General features: G+C 39.0%; 1 protein-coding gene across 5 annotated transcripts; it reads left to right on the top strand.

The window, feature by feature from the left end:
* Window positions 1-716: 716 nt before the first annotated feature.
* Window positions 717-21,947, top strand: yeats2 (YEATS domain containing 2). Of its 5 annotated transcripts, none has more exons than XM_086173067.1 (30): window positions 717-875; window positions 1,296-1,410; window positions 1,531-1,628; window positions 1,715-1,807; window positions 1,889-2,119; window positions 2,362-2,480; window positions 2,924-3,085; window positions 4,783-4,894; window positions 6,107-6,151; window positions 6,234-6,390; window positions 6,848-7,087; window positions 7,858-8,025; window positions 9,036-9,127; window positions 9,602-9,778; window positions 9,878-10,106; window positions 10,268-10,426; window positions 12,198-12,322; window positions 12,784-12,930; window positions 13,847-14,032; window positions 14,454-14,808; window positions 14,928-15,062; window positions 15,392-15,514; window positions 15,939-16,089; window positions 17,146-17,222; window positions 17,322-17,401; window positions 18,684-18,885; window positions 19,413-19,648; window positions 19,863-19,937; window positions 20,079-20,152; window positions 20,597-21,947. In XM_086173067.1, exons 2-30 carry the CDS (start codon window positions 1,311-1,313, stop codon window positions 20,703-20,705), a joined length of 4,257 nt encoding a protein of 1,418 aa, XP_086029193.1. In that variant the 5' UTR covers window positions 717-875; window positions 1,296-1,310; the 3' UTR covers window positions 20,706-21,947. The 5 variants fall into 5 exon arrangements, with proteins under 5 accessions (XP_086029193.1, XP_086029194.1, XP_086029192.1 ...); XM_086173068.1 differs by having other exon boundaries at window positions 1,286-1,410; window positions 15,966-16,089; XM_086173066.1 differs by having other exon boundaries at window positions 1,286-1,410.
* The last annotated feature ends 28 nt before the right edge of the window (window positions 21,948-21,975 follow it).

Raw genomic sequence — 21,975 nt, 5'->3', positions numbered from 1 at the left:
TTTATTAGAACCTCAACCATGCTGACAATTAAATTTTGTAATATATCATCCAATACACCATACTCAACACACCCAAACACTGTGTCAAAGGTCATTTTGGTGCATAAACCTATGTTGTTGATTTGCTCAGACACTTAGTGCTGGGAGCTTATCTCCTTTTTTTTGTTAGTATTGTTGTGAGTCATGAATGTTGGGGTTTATGCTGATGCTTGTTTTCTGTGTGATTTTGGAGTTGCTGGGAATGATACGGGTATGGTTTGGGGTGCAACCAATTCCGGGGTTTTTTACCTGGATTTGAGCAGGACCAGTTTTATTGCAGGGTTGTATGGCCACTGCTCATTAAATAAACATTTTACAGTCACCTGGGTGTTTCCCTGACTAAAACGCTACAGTATTTTTTATCAATTTTTAGTACACCCTCACTCAAACGCCCCCTAATAGAGGCCACTACAGGATTAAATTACTTGGTTTAATGCATACAGTTCAGCTTGAACAATGATTAAATCATATTCATATCCTATTTTGTTGAGATTGAGCTATTTTGACTACCCGTGGTCAGATCCAGCTTGAAAGATGATACTGAACCCTGCACCATAGCAACCTTAAAATAAGGCACAATGCAGGTTGTGCCCTCTATTACCAATGCTATGAGCCCAAATTATTTACTGTTTTGTGGAACTAGCGGCACCTGGCTGCTGTTCTGGTGGACTGCAAGTTCAACTACTCTATTAAGCTTGGTTGTGTTCAGCGAGATTTAGCAATTTAGTAAACACGAGTGTGTAAGATGAAAACGTAACGCGGCAACGGAATAGCTGCCGCTGAATAAAATCACACGCATTTCAAAGAAAAGTTCCTGCACACCACAGGGCTCTCCAGTAAGTTCACATTACACTCTAATGTCGATTGAATCGGCGTTCTCAAATGTGTGCTAACGTTAGCTAACTTGGCAAGCGGTTGGTAGCGTTAGTGTTGCCCGTTTGTCTGAACGTCGGGCACGGATTAACTGAACTGAGCAGCAGTTATAGTAGTGGATACATACGGTTTTACACTCATTGCTTATTTTTCAATTTAACACTGTTTAAGGCGTACTTTCTTTAAGCATGGTGCCAAGTACATGAAAAGTGGACGGCTAGCCTAAATTAGCATAGCTAGTAGTGCTAAAGTTAGCTGTGGGCAAAAGCTGTACACTGCAGTTGTGGTTGGCTGGCTAATTCGATGCCAAGTATCGCTGCTGTGCATTGGAGCCCTGATATTAAGTAGCGGTCTCTGTTTGTTTACACGTCAGCTATTTTTAGCCCATACAGCAAACCATGTCAGGAGTTAAAAGGAAACTTGAAGGCAGCGATCCCGACTATGAGGACATTTCGCTGGTGCAAAATAGTAAGAGAAACAAAGCGGCTGAATGCAATGGTAAGTTCATTCTTTGAGCCCCTGGCTGTACACCTGCTGTGCATGTTAAAATAATATAAGATGATTGTGCACACCTGGGCTCCCGGATTGAGAGATTTTCCTCTGTTTCTGCTCCAACAGCTCGAGACGCAACGATAGATAAAATTGAAGCCATCATCAACGAGCAGTTTTCTTTGGAGATGAAGAACAAAGAGCATGAGATAGATGTGATAAGTCAGGTATAGACCATAACTCAGTCACACTTCAAATGTGTCAAATGTAAACAAGATCTTTTTTTCATCCTGCTATATCCGTTGTTCCTCAGCGACTCAATGAAGCCAGGTGGATGATGGACAAATTGCGGGCATGCATTGTTGCCAATTACTATGCCAATGCTGGAATGACAAAGCTTCAAGAGGTAATTGCAGTACCAACATTATTCAAGTTCAAGTGTTTAAATGTTTTTACAACCAACCACTTTTGCTCTGTGCCCTACCAGGCCACTAAGAGTGACCCTGCAGTGCTGAACCATCCAGCCATCCGACGATTCCTTGAGTCTCCGTCACGTTCCTCCTCACCTGTAAATCAGGGCTCTGAGACTCATTCTTTGGCTCATTCAGAGTCTGAGTCCCTATCGCAGCACGGAGATGGACTTGAGAGAGATACAGAGGGAGTATGGCGAGAGGACAGCAACAAGCATGAACGAAGACCAGGCCGTAACATGGGAAAGGTAGTTAACCTCTCTGGAGAATGTTATTTTCAATGCCAGATTTTTACAGGATGAGTTATCATGCATTTGTTAATGCGTTTACCTTGGTCCACTCACTAAATGTTGGGGTAGATCTGCTGAACATCTGTATTTAAATTGACAGTGACAGAGGCTGACATATCAAGAATGTCCCTCAGTGTTGTATGCTTTTATTTGTTTAAAATATATATTTTTTTCCTAATATCCCCAATTATTGTTTGTAGGACACATTTGGTGTGCTATCTGTCACAAGAACAGAGCAGCGAGTGACCTACCACACCATGGGGGATGAGGCATCTAAACTCTATGCAAAGAAGACAATCGTTGTAGGGAATGTGTCCAAGTATGTGACCCCCCCCCCCCCAACTAAGTAAACATGTAATTTATTTACTCACTGAATCCACTGAAGTGTACAGCATCCACTGAAGTGTACATGAGGAGATTAAAAGGCAATATCATTTTCTAATGACCTGCAAACTATCTGCAGAGATGTATGTTGTCTAAAGTTCACTGACTGAGTTAACTCCGAAATATGTCTTTTTACAAGAGCAAATAACTTAACATGCATGGAGGCTCATCTTAAGTGCCTTTTCAATTTCATTATTGTTAATGCAGAACAATCTATCTGTTTTAAAATTATCCATATATTTATTAAAGTCTTACAATATAGTTTTATCAGCAGATGTTATGTATTTTTGCTTCTTTATGCATCTTAAATACTGTTAATTATTTGTACAGTGACATTCATTAGCTTGTTGCCGTTGTCCTCTATATCTCACCCCTTAGGTACATACCCCCAGATAAGCGGGAAGAGAATGACCAGTCTACCCACAAATGGATGGTTTATGTAAGGGGCTCCAGAAAGGAACCCAGCATTGACCACTTTGTCAAGAAAGTCTGGTTCTTCTTGCATCCTAGCTACAAACCCAATGATCTAGTGGAAGTCAGGTTTGTGCAATTTTTTTATTTGTTTTGAGATCAACAATACTGTGGTGAGAGTTTCAGCAGATGTTTGGCATAAAAAGGTTCTTATTATTTAAAATACATATAGAATCCAAAATATGAACAGTGGATTGCTCAGTCCTCCTGAAGCTAAAGGGACAGGGACAAACCTTTTCCACTGAAGTTTGCTTCACAGTGCTTACTTCTGATCTTAGAAGTTATCAGTGCAAGTCAGTAATTTGCTCTATCTCCCTTTTATATGTCATTTGTTATTGACTGGGTTGTTGTGTACTTGGTTAGATGACAAGTTAACTGGAGCATGACTAAGACTGGGCACACCTATATCACTTAAACCGGGAAGTCAGTAAGAGAAACATGTTTATTAAAGGGCCTGTCATTGCTCAAAGTACTAAGGTGTGTACAGTTGTATAACACAGTTTGTTGAGGGAACCATTTTAGAGGAACCAGAACTATGAGACATTAAGGTCTGTGATGATATCATTTTAGTTAAGTCTCATTTTGTTTGTACAAGACCTTTGGTTTTTAACCAACAAAGGCTTGTTTGAGCTAAAACCAACTGTTCAGTAACTTTTTAAATCTTTGCAAATAAAAAGTCAATTAATGTGTTACCAGATATGTATTTTCAACAGTCTGCTTGTTAATTGAGCCTGTTTTTTTTTCCTAAAGTGGACTTTCCGTGTTGCAATTCCAACATGAAGGGTCATAAGGGATATGAAACCCCATACCAAGCAAAATTAATTAAATCTAACTTCTCATATGCATTAAAACGAGATATCAGATTCAATAATGGCTCCAATGCATATGAGACACAGCAAAATATTTCAAAAGGAGAATCATTATAAATTAATGCAATGTATTTTAATACCTCATAGTTGTTGGAAGTTTTTTTTTTTAAATTGTAGTTTTATTCACTGTTTTCTGGACTACAGTGCATTATAATGACAACTGTACTCTTTGTGATGCTCAAAAAATTATTAATAAATTTTGAGGTGGAAAACAGATTTTAAAATTAGACATTGAATTCAGTGCAATGAATTCTGAGACTTTGTTGAAATGACAGGCATCAAAATAGTTAACTGCCCTACATCAGGTAAACTGGATTTGTTCACATATCCGTTTTTATTCCCCCAAAGTGCCCGAAGCTGTAAATGTGCCTGTGACATTTTAATAAATAATCTCTTATCTGTCCCTATTCCAAATCCCGAGCTGTTGCCTCCTGATGATTTTAACATACAGTGCATTTATGCTGCTTGGTGCAGCATGCAAACTCCCTTTGCTGGGCGCAGGCTTCATTCACTGTGAGCCTCTCACAGGTCACTGCTCCCTGTGGACTTCCCTCTCATCCATAATGTTGATGAAAGTAACAATAGAAAGAACTGGTCTGCTCAAAGCCATGAATAAACGAATAAAATGCAAACACTTACATTCACCCTTCCATGTCTGGGTTACATCAATATTTATTATGAGAAGATGAAAACCTCATGCTTCAAAGATATAGTAATGGGCTATTTGTTTAAAGAAACTTAACTCAGTCTGTACCAGGATGAGAGGTTATTGTCTTTCATTCAGCTTATTGTCTTGTCTTTCTTTAACCCATTGTGATGTACACTTTTTAAAAAATATTTACCCTCATAATTTGTACTTTCATGAAGTCCTATAAAGCTATAGCTGTCTGTTTTCAGTGAGCCTCCATTTCATTTAACCCGTCGTGGTTGGGGTGAGTTTCCTGTGAGGATCCAGATCCACTTCAAAGACCCTCGCAACAAACGTATTGACATCATCCACCAGCTGAAGGTCAGAGAGTGTCACAGAATATACAACCACTGGTTTTGTCTTTACCTCAGGCACTGTTATTTTCTACTTCGATCTATGTATTCTCCTAGGACATGTATGTGAGATGCGTGACAGTGGAAGACATGTATGCGAAATAATGGATAGTGTTGAGGTGTGCTGTCGGTGTGACCGAGAAGTTGAAGGTGGACGTGGGACTGCATCAGGGATCAGCTCTGAGTCCTTTCTTGATTGCAGTGGTGATGGACTGGCCGACAGATGAGGTTTGACAGGATTCTCCATGGACCATGAGGTTTACTGATGACATAGTGATCTGTAGTGAGAGCCGTGAACAGGTGGAGGTATGCTTTGGAAAGGAAAGGAATGAATCTTTGTCGCAGCAAGACAGAATATATGTGTGCAAATGAGAGGGACCCAAGTGGAAAGATGAGTCTACAGAGATTGGCAAAAAAGAAGGTTGAGGATTTTAAGTACTTCGGTTCAACAGTCCAGACCAATGGGGGTGGGGTGGGGTGGGGGGTGGTGGTGGTGGTGAAGAAACAGGTTCAAAAAGCTGGTTGGAAGAGTTGGAGAAAAGTATCAGGGGTACAATAGAAGTGGGATAGAAGAATATCAAGGCGTACAAGACAGTCGTGAGACCAGCGATGCTGTATGGTTTAGAGAAAGTGCATTGAAGAGAAGACAGGAAGCAGAGCTGGAGGTAGTGGAGATGAAGATGTTGAGGTTCTCGTTGGGAGTGACGAGAGTGGATAGGATCAGGAATGAGTATCAGAGGGACACGGCATTGAATGTTTCTAAGATATGGTCAGAGAAGCCAGAATGAGATGGTTTGGTCATGTACAGTAGGAGGGATAGCGAATATATTGGTAGAAAGATGGTGAGTTTGGAAGTCTCAGGCAGGATGTCTAGAGGAAGACCAAAGATTAATGGATGTAGTCAAAGAGGGCATGAAGCTAGTTGGTGTGAGGGAAGAGGATACAAAGAATAAGGTTATGTGGAGGAAGTTGATTTGCTGTTGCGACCCCAGAAGGGAAAAGGCAAAAGGAAAAGATCCATATATTAACCTCTTATTAAAACAAGTCTCAAACTTAACACAAAATTGTGTTGTTTGTTTTCTCAAAGACGCTTGTGTGATTAATTTGTAATTGTAACTATTTCCTTAAATATAGAACATTACTGTTTCATTGTTTCAACCTGTGTTTTCTTCTCCTGTAGCTTGACAGAACATATACTGGACTGCAGACACTTGGGGCAGAAACTGTAAGTTGAATATATGTTTAGTTATTTTATTCCAATGACTCAACACTTTAGTCTAAGATACGGTAATCTATTTTTGTTCCAGGTCGTGGATGTGGAGCTTCATCGGAATTCTCTTGGAGCGGACTATATCTCACAGCCATCTTCCTCTAAGGTGACTCATGGGGCAGAAAGCCCGACGCCAGCCTTGACTTACGGATATTCTAGTTCTCCTGTCTCGTATGATTCAAGTTCAGACAAAGGTATGTACAAATGCATTTGCAAAATATAAGATTAGTTTAGTATGTACTATTTTGTATTTTATTATTTGTATATATTTATACATACCCCAAGCAGACAGGATCTTAGAATCTCTTTGATAATTAGAACCTATCAAAGTTTGTTCAGTCACAACATATACTAGCGAGGGAGAATTGTGAGATTGGAAGCTAGCTCCATGAAATACTCTCAGTTAGCAAGCAACCTTTATTGAGAGAGGATGATGCCATGATAATTCATTATATCAAATAGTTTTAAAATCCAAACTAACCTAGTCCTTATTTATTTATTTTTTCCTGTACAAGTTGAGTACAAGTTTAAGACTAGTACTCAGAGTTGGACCAGGAAACTTTTTTTTTTTGACAGCATTAGCTTTGTTTTGCATTTCAAATTTTGTGTCCACAAAAGGTTGTAACAGAAATTCACATCAATTCCCTCCAGCTTTCATGAAAATAGAGATGGGAAGATCTGGAGGTTCTAGCTCTGGTCTCACTGTGGGCGAACGCACCCCTACGAGACCTAAAGCCAGTGACAGAATTACTCTGGGTTCCCATGGCAACTCAGCCTTCCAACCCATCACTGCAAGCTGTAAGATTGTTTCCCAAGGACAACCACCTAGCCCATCCGAGTCTCCGGGAAAATCATTCCAACCAATCACAATGAGCTGCAAAATAGTTTCAGGTAACTGCGTTGAGTGGCCTTTCATTATATCATTTGCCGTAATTTTGTTATTTTTGAGATCACAACCCTGTCTAATTTTTCAGTTTAATCACTTAAAATACAACTTCTGTTTAGAAAGGCTGCATGGACAAAATTTACTACAGGATTTGTCCAGGCACAATTTTCCTGCCTTTAATAAATAAATAAATAAATAAATAAATAAATAAATAAATAAATACATACATACATACATACATACAATGTATCTATATACATACATACACACATATATATATGTATATATATGTGTGTGTGTGTGTGTATGTATGTATATAGATACATATATATATGTATATATACATACATATATGGATATGTATGTATATATTTATAATTTGGCAGTTGATCAGAATAACTTGAGTTGGCTTTGAGCAAAATCCAATTCTATCCAATTGTAAGATTTGATGGGCTTGATGGTCATTAAGAGTTAAAATTATGATGTTTATCATAAAGATTTAACAGTTATTCATACATTGTGTGTAATATATGTTATCTATGTAATTAATCATTTCTGATTTTAAAGTTAATTTGTCCTTTAGGCAAAATGGGGCTTATCATTTAATGTTTATAGTAAACCTGTTTCGTTTTTATTTATCGTCGGTTCCTCATACCAGGTCTGAAAGTAAGCTAAATCCTCACAAACCATTAATTTAAGTTTTTATGTATGTATTTGCCGTAAACACCCACAGACAGATATTCTGAGCTGAATGTGTTTACCCTCTCATCCCCAGGGTCTCCAATCTCCACCCCAAGCCACTCACCACTGCCCCGTACACCTACCAGCTCCACTCCTGTTCACAGCAAACAGGCCACCTCTTCAGTTCTCAACAATCCTTATATCATCGTTGACAGGCCTGGTCAGATGATTGGTATGGCTTCCTCATCTCCTGCCTGTACAGGTATATGTTTTCTACACATTACTAAAGTGGTTGAAATTACATGTGGGCCTGCAGTGACATAGAGAAGCTCAGTCTTTGCTTATCACGTTGAATAAAAATTATATATGCGTGGATATATCATATTTTATGCATATATGAATAAAAATAAATAATGCGTGCAGATAAGTTGAAAAAAAAAACACCCTTCATGCACCTCTTTACTCTCCTTATTTTAACGTTTTTCTCATGTTTTTCCTCTTTTGCCCTCTGTCTTATAGAACTACTATATGTCCAACCCCCTGTCCTTTTGTTCTTTTATAATCTTTTTTTTTTTTCCTTTTTTTTTACCAACAAACTGATGTGTGATGAGCTAGCAGAATATATTCTGGATGCTAGGTTACCATGACAACTCAGCCTCTTTCTCATAGTGGTATTGTGAGAATGACCCATATTGGATGACAGCTATGTGTGTGTTGTGCGTGCACATGTACTTTGCTTGTTCCAATGTCTACACGTCTGTGTTGTGCCTCTTCTTTTAATTGTATTTATCTGGTGCATGTGCAGACATTTATTCATCAACAAAATGTGCAGATATGCAGTTCTCTGCTGAGATGAAAATTTGCTTGAAAGTAGGACTCGTTTGCACACTGAGAAGGCTGCATTTGTCACCCCAGCAGTATTGGTTCCAATTCCACTAAAGGGCCTTTTCTCTCGCTCACTTAATTTTCTTGTCCTCTTAGCCACTCCTGCACATCTTCCACAAATACATAGCTCAAGCAGATCGGGTTGCTGGGTTGAAAGACTTGGGAATTATTTTCATTTTTTGTTATTTAGCTGGATTATCTGATGTGGGTGTACTGGCTGATTCACCAACCTCCAGTAGAAACAATTTTAATGCAATAGTTGGATAACAAAAGTTTTGCCCTGCTCTGAGTAATGCAGTACAGCCAGTGTTCTAAATCTATTTTGTCATCCCAACAACTGTCATCTCTTCCATTACTTACAACATTTATGGGTAATCTATTTCACAGGAAGCCCCTCGGCTAAACAGTCTGCTGGCCAAGGAACCCGCTCTCCAGCTCCCAAAGTTCATACTGGCACCTTACTCTCATCAGGAATGAAAGTTGGTAGTCTTCATAATGTTACAATTAACATGAATTCATATAACTAAACATTTTCCCTAATGGCATTCTTTCCAGTATATGTAACAATTAACTTAATCTGTGTCTTTAACAAAGCAGTGTGATCTTAATGGCTAGCTAAGTTCAACTTCAGCAGAAGTGAGCGCCTTGGCAAGCTTTTCAAATAGGATCACACTGAAAACAGGAAGGGTTTTTCTAGAAATATTTTTCAGTTCAGCTTCAGCCTTTCACAGAAAGCACCTTTTCATACTTGCAAAATCCCCGAACCGCTATATCTTTTATTACATGCAATGTCTCTTAAAGGTGAGGTTTTAGAATTGAGAAAAAAAATGTTTATATGTGATTTTGCCAAAAACACTGTAGGTTTTTCCTTTCAAGAACAGATGTCACTTATTTCCGAGCCGAAAATATAAAAATATTGATCCATTCGTCCGTGTGCCTTCTTCTGTTTGAAGGTTATTATTAAGCAAGAGCCAGGGGAAGTTCCTACGCAGCAGCAGCAGATGGTTTCCACAGTAACTACTCAACAGCAAGCAGCTGCTACAACAGGACACCAGTTTGTTACAGTAAAAGGAGGTCAGATGATCTCCATGTCAGCTCAGAAACAGGCAGGTGGCGCCACAACTAACAAGGTTGGTTTCTTCCACATCACTCATTGGTTTGATTCTTGCACAATTAATGTTCTATTAGTATTGATGTTTGTTAAATATTTTAACTCCTGATTTTCCTAGGTGTTAGGTATTCCAGTCACCTCAACACTTCAGTCTGCTGTAAAACAAGTAGCCATTAGCAGTGGACAGATTTTGGTTGCAAAAGGAAACCCCTCTGTCTCTAAAGTAATGGGTGGCAAGCAGGTCTTGGCTCAGGGAGTTGCAAAAGCAATTGTCAGTGGAGCCAGTGGCATCTCTGGCCAACAAGCCAGCGCTAAAGCCATCAGCGGTTCAAGCGGCAAGAGTGGAGGTCAGCTTTGCACCCCTTTTCATCTGCCCCACTCACAAAAGAGTTGTACATTAATGATGATATTGTAGCAAAAGAGTATTAACAAAAGACATTGTCAGTACTTTACACGTGTGTATGATATGTGTATAAGTAACAGTTTTTTTCTTATTGTTTGTTTTTAGTAATGGCGACCCTTCAGCTGCCAGCCAATAACCTGGCTAATTTGGCCAATCTGCCACCAGGCACTAAACTTTATCTTACCACCAACAGCAAGAACCCCTCAGGGAAAGGCAAGCTGCTTCTGATCCCACAGGGAGCCATCCTCAGAGCCTCCAATTCTAGTAAGACATGCTACATCATGTTAAACTTCTTTTGGATGCTTATTTTGTTAAAATACTCCTAAGTATCTCAGCTTCCAGTAATTAAGCTGCTTTTTCTTGGACAATCATATTATTAAGATATTCCAAACTCAAAGCATTTTGCTTCTGTGTGGTAAAAACACATACAAAGAAAAGCTAATACCTGATTCAGTATTAGGGGTAGTGTATAAGCTGACAGGAATATTATTCCAGAATAAATAAACTTTAAACAACTTGAAATAGTTTGCTCTCCATGAAAATATAACCTGTCTAAATTATCCTAGTTACTGTACATTTCCCCTGTAATGTGCAAAATGGAGCCCACCCCACGGATGGAGATGGGCAGCTGTCCCGTGTCAGTCATGTCAGTACTTTCATCCACAGCAAGAGCGTATGGAACAAAGCCTCTGCCCTTTTCACTAAAATGTGTTCTTAAATTAGTGGACTTCTCACAAATCTGATCTGCAACCGTATTTCTACTCAGGCTTACATTTGCCCTTATCTGATTTTTGTCTGGACATAAGACATCAGAGACCTACATCGTGCATTTCTTCAGAAACTCTCCTTCAATGAAAGAACACAATAAAACTTGCTTTCACAGTAGCCCTCTTTGTGATTTTGCTCTCGTGAAAAAACATCTGAAATGTCAGATCTTTCCTTTTAACTCTTCTACTCTCTGTATCTTTAGCTCTGCATTCAGGTCTTTCAGGTTACCCTGATGTTTTAACTTGTAATACAGTCTTAGATTAAATTCCTTAATTATAGCCACATTAGCTCCACAAATGAGACGCACAGGTTTACTGGCGATGTCAGTAAACATATACTCGGCCTCCCATCGGCTTTGAAAAACTTTGCTTTCAGAATCAACTTTTCTCTTCGCCAATGTGAGGGGCTAGCCTCGCCATTACTTTACAATAGGGTGGTATATAGCAACAGAAGCTTGATTTAATTGATGCGGGAATGTTTCCAGGTCCCCTAGTTTTTGGTTAGGCAGCTGCATTATGGGATCAGTAGTTTGTGTGTTATCAGTGCTTCATATTGCCGGGCCATTATTAATGATAATGTATCTATATAAAATGACCTCAAGGGGCGGATATAATCGTATACTGGGCCTATGGTCCTTGAGTTTGACACATGAGTTAGAGAGACTTGTGGCTTAATCTCAGTGTGGCACTCCTGTGTTGTCTCCAGGTCTAACTTCAAATGTGGAACATTTTGATGTGATACTTGTTGAAACATCCAGTTTTAAATCACATCAGTTCTGGAAAATAAAATATTCAATCCACAGATCTCAAATAACTGGTATAATGGCATACATTTCCTATCTTGAATATTTTAGAACTCAAATGTCAATTTTCCAATGGATGAAAAGGCACTAATAACAAAAACATAAAATATCCGCTTGGCAGCAAGGGAAAATGTTTGTAATATTTTGAAATAATTGTTGCTATGGGTTAATATTTAAGATAAATGTTTTTTAACAAAGGCCTAAACATTATAAGGATTGTGAAGTCCCACTTTCACAGCCTGTATTCAAAATCAAGAGCCACAAACCTTCTGCAAAGGTAAGATCAAGTAGTTAAAGAACTCTGATATAAGACATAAATATTAAGTTCCAGTGAATATTAATTACTTTGAGCCTGAAAAAAGTCAATTCAAAGGGAATCTTATATTTATCTGAAGTAATATGGAAAAGAAATTATTTGTTTTTTTCAACAAACTAATAAACACCATGTGTTTTTCTGTAATTTAGGTCAGCTATCTCAGAGCAGCTCATCAGCAGCTACAGGGGGGTCTCAAACACCCTCCTCAACGTCATCAGGGAGTCTTCCATCTAATCTCTCTTACACATCCTATATCCTCAAACAGACACCACAGGTGGGTATTAATACATACATTGTGAGCAAACACCCTTTGGCCAAATATTAATCTAATTTTATACTGTCTTGTTAAGCTCTGCACATAAGGCATGTTTCAATTTCTTAGTGTGGGCTCTTGAATATTGCTCATCTTGTGGCCAATGCAATAACAGATTCAAAGACAGATTCCTAGAAAAAGTGTCTTTTTTCCTGACTATTTTGTGGCCTACTAATGATAGATCCTGATGTCTTCTTAATTAAAAACACTCATGGCACGTACTGTGACATGTTCAGAGCAGTACAGCCTACGCATTTAGTAAGCGTATTATTTACAGAAACTATTTAATGATTAAATTGTTTCTGTTGACCTGTGCTATTCGGTTCACCTTGTTGGACCTATAATACAACACCCCTGTTTTGGGATCAGATTATATTCCTTGGTCCAACTTCATTGTTTACCCTTATTTTGATTTTATCAAGGGCACGTTCCTGGTTGGCCAAGCATCACAAAGCTCTGGGAAACAAGGGGGTTCCAGTTTGTCTGGTAATGCTGGATCGTCGCCTACAACTGTCACTCAGCAAGCGATCCGGGTCACAGCTGGACAGAAGGCAGCCATACTGGCTCAGGTCAGTATAAGCAACCGAACTCTTGATTTGAGCTGTTGTTGGTTACTTCAACTTTGTTTGTACATCTTTAAGTTGTTTAGATAGATCTGCTAAACAGTATTTGTGTGATCACATGGTGGTGTCCAGTGTACTGGGGCAGTAGGCCGAAGGCAGCTGACAGACTCAATAAGTTCATCAGGAAGGCTGGCTCCATTCTGGGAGTAGAACTGGAGTCATTAGTGGAGATGTATGAGAGGAGGATGCTGAGGAAGCTGCTCAGTATCATGGACAACACCTCTCACCCCTTGAATGCTATACTGGAGACCTTACTAGAGTACTTTCGGCTGTAGACTGAGACCACTGAGGAATGCTACAGAACGCCACAGGAGGTCTGTCGCACCTGTGGCCCTCAAACTATATAACTCCTCCCCTTTCTGCAGGAAGGAAACCTGATACAACAATAATATCGATATCATGGTTAGTAGGGACTTTAATGTAATTTTGAAGCCTTCTGGCAAAAAAAAAAGTTGGCATTAAAAAAAGTTATATTCTTTTAAATTAGAACATTATGCAGTAGAAATGCCTTTCTGTGTTGAGTTTGCATGTTCTTCCCATGTCTGTGTGGGTTTCCTTCGTGTTCTGTGGTTACCTCCCACAGTCCAAAAACTTGAAGACGGTTAAGTCAGGGAAAATTGGGAAAATTCCCTAATATTTGATTGAGAGACTGAATGACTGTTTGTTAGTATATGTGGCCGTGCGAATGACTGGCGACTGGTCCAGGGTGTACCCCGCCTCCTACCCAATGGCAGCTGAGATCCCCCGTGACCCTAAGTGTAGGATAAGTGGTAGATAATGGATGGATGGATTGATACAGTAGAACTTCAGTACACTGTCTGACTTACCTTTACTTTTTTCTATGTGGATTTTGGATTGACAGGTTGTGGGCGGATCTCAGGGTACACAGGTGAAGATGTCTGATGGGTCTGTTAAGACAGTCACAGCAGCATCAGGCCACATGTCCAAGCCAGGGACGACTACACTGAGGATGACAGGCGGCGTTATCACAGCTACTAGCTCCTCCCCAAGTTCTGTTAGTGCGGTAGCAGCAGCAAGTCAGCAACAGGCTAGTTTCAGTCCTCTTACTTTCATTTTATTTTTCTTACTCATTCAATGCTTAGATATTATTGACTTAAGAAATAAAGAGCACCAGAGAAGTTGAAAAATAGGTCTATCACGATTGCTTACTGAAATTTGAAGGACTCTGTGAAAGGAGTGGACTCTTTGTATTTAGGAATTTCATAAAATCAGTGACCTGGTTGGTACCACTCAGTGAGGGAGTTGCATTACATTAGGAAAAAGAAAACATGGACACTGCTGCAAGTGTCAGGAAAGTTCACAAATTTGAATGTTACAGCTCAAGATGTTCAACAGTCTTACATTTCAAAGATGTTCACTGTCATAAAAGTATTTGCATTAAGCTATAAACTTAAAGGTTCATGTGTTGGGTGTTATTTGTAAGAAATTGTATGTTGTGTCCCATGCAGGCTACCGATAGTGGCAAGTCTACACCTCAGCATCAGTCGCTCCTAATGGCAGCCAACCAAGCAGCTGTAATCAGTGTGGCTAAGAATGCCAGTGCTACTGCTGGCAGTGGCATTTCAAAGACTGCTGTAACTGCCTTAGTGAAGGGTACTGGTAACCCCACTGCAGTGACAAAAAGTGCTGCTGGTTCTGCTGTACCTGTTACCAAAGGCATCCCCAACATGCCCTTGCTCAGCATGTCTAAGGGTACAGGGGTGGGAGCTGTGGTAGGTGGCCCCAAAAGCAGTGGTCCCTCATTGGTCACAGCAGCTTCACTGGTTAGTGGAATGGCAGGAAAAACTGGTGCGTCTTTATCAGGTAGGTAAAGAGAAACACATTGTATGTACCCCCACTGACGCGTTTGTCAGCTAGAATATGCTTACAAGTAAAATTATCTCAAGCATACATCAAAATGTATAAAAAATTATTTTTATCAGGTATGCTTAAGATCCACTCTGGTGGTTCAAGCTCCCAGCAGACTGTCCTGACCATTCCTGCGAACCAGCTCAAGCAGTTGGGCGTTGGTAGTGGGTCTGGGGGGCTGCAGACCATACTTATGCCTGTTGGGAAAGGTAAAGATAAAATATTGACTATATTATATAAATATGTAATATATATACACTCACACACACATTAGCTGCGGTATTCAAGCAAAACAACAATAAACTCGTTTTACTGGAATATCCTTCCACTTTTGTTGACAGTTTTTGGTTTGGAATAGCTCCAAAGAAGCTTTATTTAACTGGACTTAAATTTGTAAGATGATAGAATAGATTTGAATAGATTGACTTTAGAAACAGGCATTCAAATTGAGACCCACTTTCTCCCCTCTAATTTTTCATTTAATTATAATATCCTTTCATGTATTGCATCCATGTTGTGTGTTTTATTCTTTATATAGTGATGCCTAAAGGTTCAGTCTCCAGTTCTTCCTTACACACCACCCATGGAGCAGCTGGAGCTAGAGCCTCTCCAACTCCTTCCAGCCAGGCTTCCCCTTCTCTTACCTTGCCTCTGGCACAAGGTGAGGGATCCACCCCAACTTCATCTACTCTTTCAATCACTAATTCCATTTTCTTTCATTCTGTCACTGTCACGTATCAAGTGAAAAGTTGTTCCCAATCTGATAGTTTGTGATGTATGAGTTACCATCCTTTGCAGAAACAGTTCTCTCATCTTTCTCAGCTCAAACACTGTACTATAAATGAGACAATTAAAACACAAAAAATAAATGCATTTAAAACAATACATTTATGTAAATGCAAGGAAATAAATGTAATCAGTATACTTAATAGTATACTTGTAATCTATAAATGCAAGGAAATAAATGTAATCAGTATACTTAATAGTATACTTGTAATCTATAATATATACTTATAATACTTTTTCATGAGTGAAATTAATTGTTACGTTACATTTGTTTCTGCATTTTTTTCTGCTGCTACAAGTCAAAACAGAGCCATGTCTTGGTACAGCTGTGACAGCTGGTCCAGCACCCCCGGTGACTGCCCTTGTTTCTACAGCTGCCCATGTTGCTACTGCAGCCACCACCGTCAAACAGGAGCACGGGGCAGATAATTCTATGCATGACCTCATCAAGTACGGATGACTTCTTTGCCTTTCATTACCGGATTCCTGGAAATGCATTGTCTGTTTGGATTGAGCTTTTTTAGAAATGCCTGTCAGGATAATTACTTTTCGCTTAGCCTATTGTTGCAGGAACTATTACGACAAATAATATTGTAATTTAAAGATTACTTCATCAGATTTGTAATATTGTCGCATAATGATCAGTGAACATTTACCACTCTAGAATATATGAATATGAAAAATATAACCGTTCATGAACAAATTCTGCAGGGTACAGAATACCTTTTTGGATATTCTCTTCGTTTCAGAGTTTTATCCATCAGCTTATATTTTGAGAATGTTTTCTTGATCACATCGTCTTTATTTACTCTTGGTTGTCATCCTTCACCTTGTTGCCCAAGGCTGTCATAGCATTTTGGCAGATGGAATGTTGCATCTTTTGCTTTTTTCATGCTGCAATCCTGCGTTTTTTCTCCTCACAAAGTCAAGTAGTTAAATGTCTTTGACACATGATCCGGGGATGTCATGTTTTTTATGTTAACCTTTTTGCTTCAGCTTCTGCCAAACACTAAGCGTAACCCCTGTGTATTTCCAAGTGCAATTTCTGCAATTTTTTGGCACCTCAGAAAACTTCACATAATGTTATTGATTTAGGTTATAAATCTTCATCTTAATTCTCAATTCTCTCTGATTTTTCTTGAAGTTTAAACATTTTACATTTAGGAATACAGCCTTTACACCAATGTGTAAACATTTGATTTAACACATATTTGTCTTAAGCAGCCATATCTTCACCTGTTGCTGTCTCTGCCTGTGGATTAGCCACTTATGGACTTTAATACACAGAGATCCTCTGACACAGCAGAAGTGGAAATGCTTTAAAATTATCTTTAGCATTATGTTTACGAAATTTGCTGAAATCATAATTATGACAGACCTAATAAGAAGAAGAAATCATTTTCCCCTTAAAACTATTTAACTTTTCTCCCAGCTTCTCCATTTTTTAATTGTTTCAGATACATTTTATTGAGGCAAACTGTGTAATATGATTTACTTTCTCCCCAGTACGGAACATATCGAGACTATGATGCAGCTTTTGACAGCTGTGGTGAAGAAATTCTCTCTAATTGTGCCAAATAAGTGTAAGTCATTGTTTTTCATTCCCATTTGTATAATTTAAAACTATCCAGTTGTGTTGTATCGAACTGTTCGTTTTTTTTTTTTTTTGGTTCTCTGTTTAGCTGAAGACTCCCATCCATTCTGTGCCTCTTCAACAGAACAGTATTATTCCTGGAACATTGGAAAGCGTAGGGCATCAGAGGTGATTTTCTAGTGTATGTGTGAGTCTGTGCTTGTATGTGTTCACGGTGACGGTAAAACAAAATAATGAAGTTCTACACTAGTGCAATCTTGGATATAGTAGTAGAGTAGAGATTCTTTATTGATTGATCCCAAAGGAAATTAAGGGGATATATTCTATGATTTATTAGTTGAAAGCACTGTTCATGTCTTATCATCTTGAAGACTTGAAGACACAGATCATGAAGATCTTAGCTTCTCTGGCACATTTTAGCTTTCTTTTTTGCTCAGGGCATCTATATCTTTCATGATAATTTGCATTTTTTTTAATTCTTGAATCTGCTCGATGCCAGATTCCAAGCATAGAGACGAGACAAGACAAGTCCTGTCTTCCCAACTGGTCGAGCTGTGTCTCAGTATCAAAATGTTGTCATTACTAAGTTTTCAGACACAATATGAAATGATACTTGACACTAAAACAATACTGATTCAACATTTATACATAATAGATTAGAAATCAAATCTTGATAAGGGTGTATTTGTCAGCAGTTTATTATGTTATGCATGAGATGTTATGTATTATCAAGTTTAATCACTATAACATAAAGTGACCAATCCATAACAACAAACTATGATTTTAAAACTGCTGATTGCCACTTCAAGTATCTTTTGCAAAACCAGTTACTCGACCAGGCTATGCTATATTCTTGTATTACATTGGGAGTGTTCCTTTTTTACTGGCCTCTCTGAACAATATAGCTGTGGTTACATGGGTTGATAGCCTATAGCTTTATGCTTTTTTGTTGTTGAATCATTTTTAAAAAGCACCAAATGAGAACTCCAAATAACTGTTGCTTAGGAGCCCATGCTTTCTGGTATGCTTATCAGGCTTTCGAATGCTGACTCATTAATGTTACTGATACATTATGTATATATCTCATAATTCATTAGACTATCACCAAGTCATAAATCTGTAATGTATGCTACTCTTTGAAGAACTCTCGGTGTCTGCCATTGTACTTAGTTATGTGTGAAGTGCTAGCTTGATGCGACGTTTCTTGAACACTTGCTTTGCACTGCTGAGAGCTCCACAAATCTTTCATCCTGTATCAGCAATACATGTTAAATCCTCCCATGTTGACGCATGCTGCCAGTATTAGATGACCGACATTTTGAAGACCAGATTATTTAGGCTACTAAATTGCTTCATATATCATCAGACATAAGCATAAATATGCACAAAAATGTCTTAGAGTTTTTAATCTATTCTACAAGTTACATATTTGTTACTGATATGTCTGTAGCTTCAGCGAGCAGTTGCAGTAAAGCGGGCTATCCAGGATGTGTTGGATCACTCACCTCGCCTGCAAGCCCTCACCCCGCCAAAAACCAGAGAGGTGGTGCAGTGGTGCCGGCAGCGGGGCTATACACCACCTGACCCAGAACCACAACGCAAAAATGACGAATCTATTGAGGACATCTTAACACAGATTGACAATGAGCTTGGCAAGTGTTGTCTTGTAATTTCTGGTGTTGTGGCTTTTTCCGGGGAATCGGCCACTCTAGCTTTATCAACCCATGTAATCTTCCATGTCTTTAGCAGTACTAAAGCAATAACCAGTTCCCTTTCCGTGCCCCAGGCGGTCAGTGTATGAGAAGTCCATCCTCTGTTACCTGATAGCTCAACAATGTATTTGCTATCATTTGTGATGGTAGCTTGTGGGCTCCTTTTTTGTTTTCAAAAAGAGTTCTCTGTAAATTTGTGTTTTCTATCCAGAGGTGAAAAAAAGCTATTTTGCTGAGTGAGTCATGGACTTGCTTGACCCAGACAATCAGTTTTGTTTTGCAGTTTCATTGCCTCTCTATCTCGTTCACAAATATCTTGACAGTAAGACCAATCAAGTTTGTCATCTCTTGTAAACCCTCAGCCCCACATCAAACTCCAGCGATCTGAGGAAAATTCTGTTTTGCACTTTGCTAGGATGCTGCTTTTGATGAAATTGCGTGCTAAAATTAAATGTGAATCTTTTCAGAGTGCCCCTCAACTATAAGTAGCTGTGAGGACTTGATGCTGCGTTTAGAGCAGATGCAAGCTCTGCTGAAGACTGAACCAGAGGACGCAGATGATGAAATAGTGGACATAATTACTGTGAGTCCGCCATGCCAGAAATTAAAGGTCAAAGAGGAGGAACCAGAACCAGATACTGAGCCCAAGTTCTTCCTGGGGCCCTGTATGTCTTCTCAATATGTCAGTGAAGCTGCTCAGCAGGTCAGTAAGGGTCACAGCTTGAACTACAACTTGTACACATTATTTAGATTTCCTCCCTGCAGGGGTGCATACTGCATGTCTTATCTTAACCTTTCTTAAAGCATGAAATAGCTAATCAATCAGTTGAAAACATTACGAGTGCTGCTGTTCATCAATAGAAGTTTCGCAACACCATCCGTTTTTATGCAAGAACTCTTACACTTGTACCTGCCAGATTGGGGTCACCTTCCAACCAGTCGAGGTGGAGAAGAATCTATTTGCTCCAGTTGTTGAAGCAATGATTGTTAAGGTTAGTCACAACAGATAAAATCTATTTAACTTAGCTTGCTGCAGACACACAGTCTTACAGTATAAAACCTTTCACATTGAACTCCAAGTAAGAGTTGGTTTCACTGCAACGTGTGTGTGTGTGTGTTTGTGTTCACTGTAGGCAACTGAACAGTTTGCCAGTGACATCCTGCGAGAGGCTCTGGCTGGGGCCTACGCCAAATCCCCTCAGAACAGGTCAGTCTCTCTTTTTTTTCCCCCTCATCTCTCTCTAACATGCAACCAGCTTAGTGCTCCAGTTTTCATCTAATGCGTCACACCCAAAATATGTTTAATTTTTTTAAGTTTGCAGTGACAGATTTTTTCATGAATATATAATTTACAATAAATATGTTAGAACATAAATAATTGTCTTAATTTCTAACAATCAGCTGCATGTTGTGGGGTGACTGTGCAGCAGATAAGGAAATCGTTGATCTATGGGATTTAAAGGTGTACATTGCAGAGGTTGCAGGATGTTAAATAACAAGACAGCCCTCTCCATGCATATATTCGGCAAACAGGAATTCAAGTGTTTCAGAGAATTAGACTGATGAACTGCAATAAATATTGAAAAGCCAATCATTGATGGGCCAGACTCCCACTTCGACTTCCTAATGCTGTTCTAACTGGATTTTTTAGAGCTCCGAGGGAAATCACAGCCACGAACATCCACCAAGCAGTGTGTAGCATTCCCACCTGTGACTTCCTCACCAACGCACATATGGGTTTCATGGCAAAGGACAACTGAAGCAAAGTAGATCCCGCATCAGCTGGGGGAAAATTGCCGCCATGATTCTAGTCCTCCTGCCTCAGGTTCTACAGTTAGTGTACTGTATTCATAAGCATTCTTATAGTGGTCTCATCTCGCTTGTTCAAGCAACAGCACAAATGATTCACACCCCCTTGATGTGTTTGGACACCATTGTCTCACTATCTTGACTTAAGTGTCATTGTGAGACTTGTGTTTGATTTTGAGAGGCAGATGTACTCTGGCTTACCTCATGACAAGAACATTTCATGATAAAGTGTTTCCTGTCATATAGCCAGCTAATCGTGGAGAAATGAAGCCCGAAGCTCTTGCAGGGCTAAATAATGAAATAAGTCAGCTGTCACCCGGCTGCCACATCCAATCAGCTCAGTGTAAGACTCAGTTCACCTTGGAAGTTTCCATTTTACAGGTTTGTAAACACTAGCAGACATCTTTATATATTAGAATTTCACATTCATAGTTACATGTGCTCTGCACTTTTGGCCAAGCAGCACAAATCCTTGTCATTGCCATAGCAACCAAGGATCCGTTGTAATGAGCATTATTTGATGTACTGCAGTGTTACCTGGAAGGGATGTAATAAGAGCTTTTGAAATACAATCATGCTAGTAATCATGATTGTCTGTGGATCTTTACTCATATTTACTGATTTCAAGTTGCAATCCCTGAAATTCACATCAATAATTCACATGAATTATTATGCTATGAACAATTTTTCATTAATTTAAGTCATCAATGACAGTGTTTCTAATCTCTCTTGTTAACTTAGTGTAAAGAAAGGATGGAGTGCTTTTAGAAAAATCTGTAAAAATGTATTAAATGTGCAAAATTTATATGACCAATAAGAAATTGTTTTCAAATCTGGTTTTATTTTTTTAATCAAGTTTCAATACATGCAAACAGTAATGCCTCGACAGCAGTGTTTGTGTAAATGTGTGTGGTTACCATTGAACGCTTGTGTTGTGTCAGCTGAGATTGCGTTACTTCTGCTTACTGTGAAGCTTTGCATTATGTTAATGTGTTGAATTTTGGAATGAATGGACCTGTCTGGGCCAGTGTTTTGTGATGCCTGTTGAACCAAAATAGTGTAGAAGCATTGTATATTCATGTTTCTGTGATTACCAAAAATACTATAAATATTCTTGTAATAAACAAAGAAATTGTCCAAAGCCGTTCCTTTTCAAGCTGTGTGTTTCTCGCATGCACTGTTTGGTGATTTTGTTTTTCAGCCAACATGTTAAGCTAAAGT

This window comes from Fistularia commersonii, chromosome 25, assembly GCF_037954325.1.
Source record: "Fistularia commersonii isolate RoL2024-O1a breed Wild chromosome 25, RoL_Fcom_v1.0, whole genome shotgun sequence".
In the NCBI taxonomy this organism is placed as follows: domain Eukaryota; kingdom Metazoa; phylum Chordata; class Actinopteri; order Syngnathiformes; family Fistulariidae; genus Fistularia; species Fistularia commersonii.
Note: the sequence above shows the minus strand (reverse complement) of the source record. Positions and strands in the feature narration are given on the sequence as shown.

Bases quoted from the DNA above. Each gene is read 5' to 3' on its own strand.
- yeats2 (XM_086173067.1), top strand. From the start codon at position 1,311: ATGTCAGGAGTTAAAAGGAAACTTGAAGGCAGCGATCCCGACTATGAG. The intron at 2,481-2,923 runs GTATGTGACCCC...CTCACCCCTTAG, and splicing joins GTTGTAGGGAATGTGTCCAA to GTACATACCCCCAGATAAGC. The intron at 4,895-6,106 runs GTCAGAGAGTGT...CTTCTCCTGTAG, and splicing joins ACATCATCCACCAGCTGAAG to CTTGACAGAACATATACTGG.